At 39.9% G+C, this 11,057-nt stretch overlaps 1 protein-coding gene across 1 annotated transcript in view; it reads left to right on the top strand.

The window, feature by feature from the left end:
- Positions 1–448: 448 nt before the first annotated feature.
- Positions 449–11,057, top strand: part of Tmem26 (transmembrane protein 26) — a 33,650-nt gene continuing 23,041 nt past the window's right edge. Inside the window, exon 1 of the mRNA XM_090346955.1 lies at positions 449–794. Coding sequence (XP_090203081.1) covers positions 604–794 — 191 coding nt within the window. The 5' untranslated portion in view covers positions 449–603. The remainder of the gene's footprint in view (positions 795–11,057) is intronic.

The following is an 11,057-nucleotide window of genomic DNA, read 5'->3' as shown; positions in this document are numbered from 1 at the left end:
CTTCGAATCACCACAGCATGTTGCTGTGAAATGTGGGAGTGAATTCAAGAGTATATTTTGGGGGTAGATATGGAAGAAGGTGATGTTCTCTCTTTGCCTTTCTGGCTCCTTCACTTTCTGCCCACCTACCTCCTCTCCAATTTACCACCACCTCCCTTCCCTGGGTGTGGGGGTTGAGGGGGTGGCTCCCTCCAATGGAGGACTTGAGTGTGGGGGGGGGGAGGGCTGGGGGTGGGGATAAAGGAAGGACAGAGCTGGAAACCTGCCCCCCCCCCCCATTCCAGGATTGGGACGGAAATGAGCTGAGGTGGAGAGTGATCACCCAGGAGGCTGGTCTGCTTAGCCCCAGGATCCCTGACACATCCCCCTCTCTCCCCTAGCACTGGGGAATAGCTGGGTTCGGATTTCCCCCCTCTTCTTTGAAGACTTCCCAGGAAGTTTGGGGGGAAGGGCGAGTGGCGCTCTCCTGTCCTTCTGGCTGGGGCACAGGGGGGTGGGGAGGGCGGGCGAGCAGCGCCCACAGTTAGCAGCCGGGTCTCGGGGCTGTCACGCTCCTGCCCTGAAGCAGATCGCACGGGTGCAGGGCCACGCACACGGACCAGCATGGGGGGCCTGGTCCTTCTCAACGCCCTGGTCACCAGGCTGCTGTTCGTGCTGCACTCGCTGGTCGGGGTCTGGCGAGTGACTGTGGTGAAGGACGATCCTCGATACTGGCTGCTGGCTCTGCTCAACCTCTTGCTCCTCCTGGAGACAGTGCTCACCCTCAAGTTCAAGCGCGGCCGCGGCTACAAATGGTGAGCGTCCCGGACAGCCCAGGAAGGGCGCACGAGGGGAGAGGGAGTCTGGGTATGGTCTTTGGCATTTGTAGGGAGCCCCCCTTTCCCCACATCGTTGTCTGCTTCTCTCTACTCGAATTCAGATCCCCTTTGTCCTTTCTGGGGGAGTGAGTGGAAGGCGCGGGCGAGGCGAGCGCGTGTGGCGGGCACGCAGTGGTACCCTGGGTGCCAAGGCAGCGCGGGGGCGGCTGGCAGCGTGGATCACAGCCCAGGATACCCCAGGGCCCCCTGTGGAAACTCGGAAGATGAGAAAACCAGAAAGGAAGCGCTTGTCTACTCAGCAGAAAGTGTACCCCAGATAGGGGATTCTGGGTGCCAGGTGGTTGATATGTGCCCTGCTTTGTTCATTTGGGAGACGCGAGCCTGCTGGTGTGGGGACCCCTGCACCTGGCATCCGCAGGCACGAGGGGCGCACAGCGAACCCTGGGGTGGGATGGAGAGAAGCCCCCTGGCTGCTGGGAGCGACTCCGGTTTCAGCCACTTCCTTACTGTCCGCCCCTGGTGTGCCTGTGGTTTTGAAAGAAACTTCTTCATTGTGAGTGAAAACCCGCAAGGTGTCCTGGGCTCTCTAATGAGGAACCAGCGTCCTGTGTCTGGGTTTGGTGGTTGTGAGCTTGGCTAATGGCTAGCTTATCTTTCCAGGCATGGGATGCATGGGTTGGGGCAGAGGAACTAGTGGAGTAGTGATTCTGTCAGAACCTCAACCTGGGAAAAGTACAGTTTCTGCCTGTTGCTTTTACTTCTTCCTGGACTTGATGGCATGCTCCTAGACCATTTTAATCCTAAACTCTTCCAAGTCAGGCCTCTTTCCTTATTATTATTATTATTATTATTATTATTACTTTAATATCATAAAATAGTGAGACTGTTTTCACATGAATTGATACTTAATAAAATACCTGATACTACAAGAAAAAAACAAACAGTATTTGGCAATTTAAAAATTGCATACACTTTGGTGTGATGGTTACTATCCTATTCAAGAGGAAAAAGAAGACCCCCCAGAAATTCACAAAATTAGATGCAAGTCATTGCTAATTTCATGACAACCATAGGAGATAATGCCTTTGAAGATGGTGAGACTCTTCTTGCTTGAGTTTGGTACTCTTTCTAGAATGATCAACATTCGGGCATTTAAGGACAATATTAATTCAACACAATGGAAACCTGGATTAGTATTCTGGTCCTCCCTACTCATGAGACAGGTAAGGTGCATTCCTTTTGGTAATATTTAAGAAAAATTGTGTTGGCCTTACAAATAAACCACCTGGTTAGAAACATGAAAGGAGAGAAAAGCTTTGTTCACACATGTCAGGTAGCATTGGTTTAGTCTGAAGTGAGTAGCTTTAGTATATTAAGGTAGAAATCTATTCCAGAACTGGAGAGTCCAATCTCAGGCTGAAAAATATTCCATGTAAAATAGCCCTGTCACCAACCACTGGAGTTTTCTGGGACAAAAGAGAATAGGGGCTAGCTCAGAAGGACCTGAAGTAACCTCTCTCTTTCGAAGCGCTGATCAGATCCATCCCAGTGGTGTAGAAATGCAGTAGCCAAAGAACTTCCCTTGTCTGTCTGTCAGAACAGGCTGTTGAGTCAGGCAGACTTGGAACCTAAAATCAAGAAAGGAAAAGTGGTTGGAACACACATGGGTGATAGTGAATCAGCAAACAGAGAACTGACAATGTACTAGAACTGGGAGGGGGTGTCTCAAAATCAGAAGAATAATGAGGTGAAATATAAGCATTCCCACTTACTTACTGTGAGAACTTAGGCAGGATACTCAGTGTCCCTGAGCCTTGCTCTTGGATCTGTAAGTATTTGTTTGGTGGGTTGTTGAAGAACCCCTTTGAAAAAGTATACATGTTGACAGTCTATGGGCAAAACATAAATTTTCTCTAGATCTTAAGATTTTTCCTTTGTTTTCTTATTCATGTAACCACCAGACATATTTTATGTATGTGCAAGTCAAATACCTTTTTTGGAGAGATTAGCAGAAATCCATTGGTTCAGGGTAGAAAACATGAGGAAAATATTTTATTAAAAATAGATCCATGATGTATATACTATGCATTATAACAGTAATTAAAGGAAAATATTGTTAGCCCAACATCTTAACTAATATTTGAAAATAATCAAAGAAAAATGGTAAATAGTTTGATCTCATAAAATGTCAGAAATAAGTGTCTTTGTGAATGGTCTACAAAGAAATGTGACTAGTAATGCTTTGCTGAATCAGAAATAGTAATAATGCTTTGATCATATCATACACAACTGAGTTTGCAAACAGGGTCATTTGTGCAGCCATTAAAGCCCACATATTACTTTGTCACAAGAAAAAACAATATGAGAATGGGCGTTTCAAAGTATATATGAAATTATTTTTGAAATAATATGGCAGCAATGAAAAGGGGTTTGATTCATAGAACATTTCATTTCTAGGTTGAAGTTTTTGAGAAAATTTTATTTTGCTTTTCAGTAACAATAACATTTTTTCTTTACAAAATGTAAGTTAATGGAATCTAATACATAAATATTATAGTAATATCTATGCCATTTCTAAATAGAAAATATTTACATGTAGATGTCTACCCATTTCTAAAACACCAACAAGCAAAATAACTTCTATTATGTTGGTGAAAAAATAATGTTGAAAACAACCTGATTATCCATCAAAGGAATAGCTGGATAATTATGATATATTCATAGTACTGACTATTTTGCTGGTATTGACGAGATAAGCTCTCGCTAGTGGAAATATATACATGTTATTTTGTCAGGAGACTAAAAGGAACAAAGTTGTAAATGTTATAGGCCATTTAAAATGTACATAGGAGAGAGGAATTTCCCTTTCTATAAATTAGAAAGTGTGTTTGCAAGTCAAAGAAGGAGAAACAAAAGAAGCAGCAGCAAAAGTGGAGGAAGAAGATGAGGAAGAGGAGGACAAGGAAGAGGAAGAAAAGGAGGAGGAAGCGGAAGAAGAGACAGTATTAGCTGCTTTCTCATATTGAAAATTAAATATGACAGATGCAAATGTATATATAGGATAAAAAGGCTGTTTCACTTGAATATAAGAATCTATGAATTTCCTTTAGAGCATTCTGGGCTACTTTGAATATATTCTTTTTACTGAAGTTTATACCTGGACTCCTAAAAATCAAATCTACAGAAATTATGGCGTGAGACTACTTGCCATACAGAGGAAAATGTGATCTAAATTTTCAGAAATGTAGCAAGAAATGTTTCTGTCCAAGAAATGTTTCTTTAGCTATTCTTTGGAACAAGAAAATGGAACTAGAGTTGCTGAGCTAAGCTATCCAGGGAAAAAGCAGCATTACATCAACACTATTAACTTGCCAGTTGTAGAAGTTTAATATGCTGGAATCTATAGGATTGAGAAAGAAAGCCAAAGACAGAACTCTTGTTAAATTTAATAAATGTATGTGAGGAGAATTTCCTCTTTTTCCACCTAGCATTTGTTTCATCTGCAGATTCACTTACATTTTTACAGCATGGAAATTAGAATCACATAGCTTTATTTTATTGTGATTTGATTTTCAGTTATCTGGACAAGAATCCAATGCAATGATTTGGTGGATTGTTATTTAGGTAAAGTCAAATACAAGACAATAGTGATAAAATATTACTCAAGGGATAGAAAATTGACCAAGAATGTGACAAATCTGAAGCCTATTAAGTTGAAAGTAGGGAATATCTAGATTAAATTGAATTGTAAATTGGAATGACTGACCAAAATACAGATTTTTAAATGCTGAGTTTTCTTCATAGGAAGTTTCCTAAGTAAGGAAATAACTTTTTTTAGCTAATTAATATTAACTCATCTATGTGCTGTCCCCTCTCTCTCTCTCTCTCTCTCTCTCTCTCTCTCTCTCTCTCTTCTTTCCTTCCTCCTTCCCTCCTTCTCTCTTTTCTCTTGTTAAATTTAATCAAGCAGTGGTGTGCTGTGCCGATGTGCTTAATAAGTAAGTGCTCAGTTGCTTAATATGATGCTAGACACTGGGTGATTAGAAAGGAGAAACAGAAAGCAAAAAAGAATGTGACGTTTAAAAAGTAGCATTTTTATTGAGTGCTCAGAACGGTGGAAATAAGGATAATTAAGAATATTTAGTATTTACTATGCTCTAGTAAGAATTACACACAGATTATCCCATTTAATCCTTACAAAACCTGCATTTATTCTGTTTGTGTCTCCACATGCACAGTTTTTATTGGTACCAGGGATTAAAAGTAAGGACCTTGCACTCTCTCTTGGCTTTTTATGTTCACTGTTGATGCTTTACGACTTGAATCATGCCTCCAAGTTCTCTTCTATTTTTTCTTTTTCTTTTTTGTCTGTTTGGGGGCTTGAACTCAGGGCTTAAGCTGTTTTATTCTAGGTTAACACTCTACCACTTTCAGTCACACTGCCACTTCTGGTTTTCTGGTGATTAATTGGACATGAGACCCTCATTTACTTTCCTGCTCGGATTGGCTTTGAATCATGGTCCTCAGATTGGAGTCTCCCAAGTAGCTAGGATTACAGGCTTGATCCATTAGCACCTGGCCTGCCTGCTTGCCTTTCTTTCATCTCTCTCTCTTTCTTTCCTCCCTCCCTCCCTCCTTTGCTTCCTCCCTCCCTCTTTTCCTTCCTTCCTGCCTTCTTTCCTTCCTTCTTTCTTTCTTCCTGCCTCCTGCCTTTCTTTTTTTCTTTTGCCTAATTGAAGATAAGAGTCTCATGGAATTTTCTTCCTGGCTAACTCTGAACATCGTTGCTCAATCTCAGCTTCCTGAGTAGCTAGGAGCCATCAGTACCTGGATTTTTTTTTCTGGTATTATTGGTTTCGAACTCAGGGTTTCACATTTGCTTATCAGGCATTCTACCTCTGATTACTTAGCCATCCCTACCTCCTTTGTTTCTTCCCAGTTTTAAATGAAAAACTGATGGATGCAAAGAACTTTTACATCATTTCATCCAAGATCACATCGTCAGTAATTTGGAGGAGAGTAGGAAGCTCTCGTGCTTTGTTTATTACACTCCTTAAGACCCTGGAGAAAAAAGGATGAGGGTTCTGGGTAAAACAGGGAGAATGTACAGCATTGGAATCACAGTAGGAAAAACCAGTGATATCAGCCTGCTAGGGAGATGGTCACAGAGAGGACGTCTTTAATAGAGGAGTTCTGGATACCATGGACAGATTTCTTTATCATTCCATTTCACTATAATATGCAAAATGTTTACTATTTTATGGTACATATTGTAGTAATATGGAGAGGGGTAGATGAATGCAAATTAAAAGGGCGAGTTTCCTTCCTCAAAAAAAAGTTTTAACTTATGGACTCAGAAATAATGAAAGATAAATGATGATAAACCAATGAACTAACATAATATTAAACAAGTAAATAGTGAAATGGAATGATAAAGAAATCTGTCCATATTCACTAGGAATGAATGCTTCATGGAGAACAAAGCTAAAAAGAAAATGTTCTTGTGACTTTAGAAACTTTTATGACTAATTTACAGTATTGCCCTGTCTCTTCTCATATTCTCTGATGCTACATGAAAATAATTCTTCCACATTTTAAAATATTTATTTATCTATCTATTCTCTATCTATCTATCCATCTATCTATCTATTTCTTTTTCTGCTCATGGGGCCTGAACTCTGGGCCTGGGCACTGTTCCTGAGCTCTTCAACTCACGACTACCACCCTAGCCCTTGAACCCCAGAGCCACTTCCTGTTTTCTCGTGGTTAATTGGAGATAAGTGTCTCAAGGTCTTTAGTGCCTGGGCTGGCTTTGAATCTCCATCCTCAGAGTTCAGTCTCCTGAGTAGTTAGGATTACAGACATGAGCCACTGCGCCCATCTACCGTGATCTCATTTTAAACACTTACATGCTAGAAGATGCCTAGATGGAGCTTAACTGAAAAGAAGAAAGACAAACCAGGAAGTAATGGGATTTGAGACTAAATTCAAGCTCATTGTATTAAAACTCAATGAAACCTGTTTTGATTATTTAACTAATGTTCAGCAGCTCAATGGTGAAGTAACACCTGTAGACATGACAGATAAATACTTCAGCGAGAAGTCTAATCTTCGGCATCATGTTCTGAGCACTGCAGGATTACTGATGTAATCCCACAGAATCTGACAATGTGTACTTCCCTCTACTAAAGGTGTTTATGAAAATACCAAAGAGTAATTGGAGAAATAAGCACATCCTTCATTTGTTATCTTCCACTGATCTTTTTGGATACCATAGAAGATAAGATGGAAGAGTCTGGAAGGATTTCCTGAGACTTCCATAAGGTCAACTCATGCCGTGGACCTTCTGTCAGAAGATAGATTGGGCATCTCTCTCCTTACTCACACTGGTTGTCATGAAATCTTTCCTTAGCTTTTGATTTATTCCAGTAACACTTTCTGCTGTGCATTAGATTTCCCAGCACTGTCTGTAATGTGTATCAAGAGTCCTATAAGAGTATCATCTGGTATGTTTGTAGCCATGTGTCTTTTGTCTTCTGAACCTTGAGCTCAGTATAAAAATGTGGCTTGCATTTGTATTCCTCTGGAAACACAGATTGCATATTACAAGCAAGGATGTTTCAAATCTTTCAAGTCATAGATGAGGAAGGAGACTAATGTCCTTAAATTAATCCAGTGTAATAATATGTTAGTGTGCAGATTGTATCTCCAAGACATTGAATCATTAATTAATGACCATGCTGCTTTCATGCATATATTTAGTGGAGACCTTTAGAACTGAAAAATAAAGGTGATTATCATACTTTTTTCTTCACTGGGAGGAAAACAAATTACTGATAGCTAAAATAAGTCAGTATATGGCTGGGAGTTTGGCCTAGTGGTAGAGTGCTTGCCTAGCATGCACAAAGACCCAGGTTGGATTCCTCCATACCACATACATAGAAAAAAGCCGGAAGTGGTGCTGAGGCTCAAATGGTAGAGCTCTAGCCTTGAGAAAGTCTAAGCACAGTGCTCAGGCCCTGAGCTCAAGCCCAGGACTGGCAAAAAAAAAAAAAAGTCAGTATAAATATATCCATAGTTTTAAATTTCATGCATTTCTCCCAATGGCAGTCATATTATTATGCATGCAATATCAGGGCAAATGGGAATTTTTTTTAGCTTCTATTCCAACAGTAGACAATTCATATTTACATCAAAGTTTAATTACCCCATGCGCCTGCTTCAAACTACTCTGTTAGTTCCTATGAAGTACAGGTATCAGGAGGGTTGAGTCTCAGATGGATAAGCCATTTTTGTCAAAAAAAATCGTTTCTTTCTGTTAAAATTTTTCTTAATGGTATGCACAATACTGTTTTGGAAAGTCACATTGAAAGAATAATAAAGATATAAAGATGGCAGTTATGAAATACCACTTGTCGGCTGATCTTGTTACTTTTCTCTGAATATAAACCCAGCACCTATAATTATATAGGTATATTTTATTTCTTATATGCTTATTTGACCTCAGTCGGTTAGATAAGGTACAACTGACTTAAATTTGGATATATACTAGAACAAAAATGATACTTAATAAAGCTAATTCTCACATCAGTATTCTTGCCAGCCCTTGTATCTTCTAAACAAGCCCTTTGTTTTCTTCTGCCCATGATCTTGCTTCCAGTCTCATGAAAAATTTTAGTTCATCTGGAAGAGGTTCCCAAAGCACTGCCTGTACCTTGTGGACTAATAATAGCAACGGTGATGAGGATGAAAATGATGGCGATAATATTAGCAGAGGTGATAACAGTCATCAATTATTGAGCCCATGACATATTCATATTACCCTCCTCCTGACCCTATGTATTAATTTTAGGATGAGGACACTGATATACAGAAAGGTGAAACCCTTACCTAGCATCACAACTAATAATAACACATTATAAACAATTTCAAACATCTGGCAGGTTCTCACATTTATTGAGCCAGGCTTTTGCACTAATCCTCAGCCCATGCAATCTGCACAATAACCCTCTAGATACTAGTATTGCTCCTGCATGCAGATGGAGAAGCCAAGATTTAGGAGGTAGGGGGATTTCCCTTCCTATGAATGAAGTCTTAGTAATCCTGTGTGGAGCTCTCCTTTCCCCAACTTTATCATTCTAGTTGTTGGGCTGTACCTTCAATAACCAAGTTGGGCTTTACCTGTAGGCAATATAACTATATAGCTTTTAGGGGTGGATTTTCTCTAGGAGGCACAGAGTCGATTTCTCTATTTTTCACTCAACTTGCATAAGTAAATCCCACGTGGCCTACTAATGGAGGACCAGGATGGGTTTTTTTTTTTTACAATACAATGTGGAAAACTTCATATCTAGCATATGGCTCCAAGACATTCTTGCTCAAGCAGATGTCCTTGTAAAACCCCAAATGGGTTGCAATGTATAAAAAAAAGGTACAAAATTCTAGACTGTCTTCACTATAGGTCCTTAAAGGGACAAAACAGCCTCTTCTATAGAACAAAAATAAATACCATTGTCTTTATACTGAATGAAGTAAACTACATTACTAGCATTAATACTGTATTTTATAATCTCAGGGAACATTAAAATTCCTATCATCAGCAATGACTTAAGTTCAATTATTCATTAAACAAACATCCATTCATTAAAGAAGCATCATTATACTAGATGTTGCAATAGTGTTTTTTATTTTTTTTTGTTGTTTTTGTTGTTTTGCCAGTCCTGGGCTTGAGCTCAGGGCCTAAGCACTGTCCTTGGACTTTCTCAAGGCTACAGCTCAACCATTTGAGCCTCAGCACCACTTCCAGCTTTTTTCTATGTATGTAGTACTGAGGACTCGAACCCAGGTCTTTGTGCATGCAAGGCAAGCACTCTACTTCTAGGCCAAACTCCCAGCCTCGTAATAGTGTTTTTTTAGGAGTAGAAAATAAATGAAACTCTCCTACAGCACTAACAATAATCTGAGTACCAAAGAATTTTTCACGAGTTCAAGTATACAAAAAGGCTTCAGGGCCAAGAATGAAACAGCAGGGTAGGCTGTTGATGAAAAGAATATACTAGACTTGGAAGTAGTTGATAAATCTACAGGAGTGCAGAGAAAGGGCATGTTGAGCTTGAATAAGTATCAGGCTGGTACTGAGGGTTTTCAGTATGAAACCAATTGATTTAGGAAGATGTGATGATTTTCTTTGCCGCAGAAACAATTTAGGGCAAAAAATAGCACATAGATCTCAAAAGGGATTCATCCATGGTGCCTATAACCAGTTTGGTAGTGAAATGCACTAGTGATGCTTATTTATTTATTTGTTTGTTTTATTGAGGTACTAAGCACTGAATCCTGGGTCTTGTGTTTGCTAGGTAAGCACTTTACAGTGTGAACCTTTCCCGCAGTGTTTGGTGAAGTTCACAGGTGACCTATTCAATCGTTACATAGCTGTGCTTGCTTTAGACATGTTCTCAGAAAATCTTAGGTTAAATGAGATGTGGAGAGTAGCAATTTTGTTTTGAGATTGTATACTAATTTAGGAATAGGAATTTATTTTAAAAACTGACTGCAAGAATGAAAAACTGCAATTGAGAGCCATGAAAAATTCAAGAAGCCCATTATTCACCTTCGGAAGGATATACCCACACTTTAGCCCTCGTCAAGCCTAGGGAGACCAATTCTACTGCAGTGATATTTTTCAGATCAGGTAAAATTGCTCCCCTCTCTCTCATGCTATTCTTTGTCTAAACGACAGACTCATCGTCTGATCTTAGCAACTATTGGAATGTATTTAGTCCATATTCTATTTTCTACTTCTGGGCTAATTTTCATGACTTTGTGTCATTTTGGGGATGGTCTCCCTTGCCAGCAAGCAGATTTAAAATAAATGCTGGAAATAGAAGTGATTGGTGAGGGCCATGCTAATTAAGAAAATATATGAGCAGTAGGTGGAGGTGAGCCAGTGACTTCCAAGGTACTCAGAGGCTATGGATCCTGGAGAGGCATTGGGTATATTGTAAATTTTACAGGAAGGTAGGTGAAATATTGAGGTTACATTAATGTCAAACCCTGGACCTAGTAGCCTTGATAGAAATCATGTATGTTAAAGTTACTTAGAATCTCCTGAAGCACTGCGGGGAAAGGGAATCCTCAAATCTTTACAGCCTAGAGGCTCAGAAAAGAGAACTTTGAAATGCTTTCATGTCTTCTGTGAAATTTGAACTCCAGACATTTTGTTGAGGACACTTAAAGTGT

This window comes from Megascapheus bottae, chromosome 15 (genome assembly GCF_031878675.1).
Source record: "Megascapheus bottae isolate mThoBot1 chromosome 15, mThoBot2.hap1, whole genome shotgun sequence".
Taxonomy (NCBI): Eukaryota; Metazoa; Chordata; class Mammalia; order Rodentia; family Geomyidae; genus Megascapheus; species Megascapheus bottae.
Note: the sequence above shows the minus strand (reverse complement) of the source record. Positions and strands in the feature narration are given on the sequence as shown.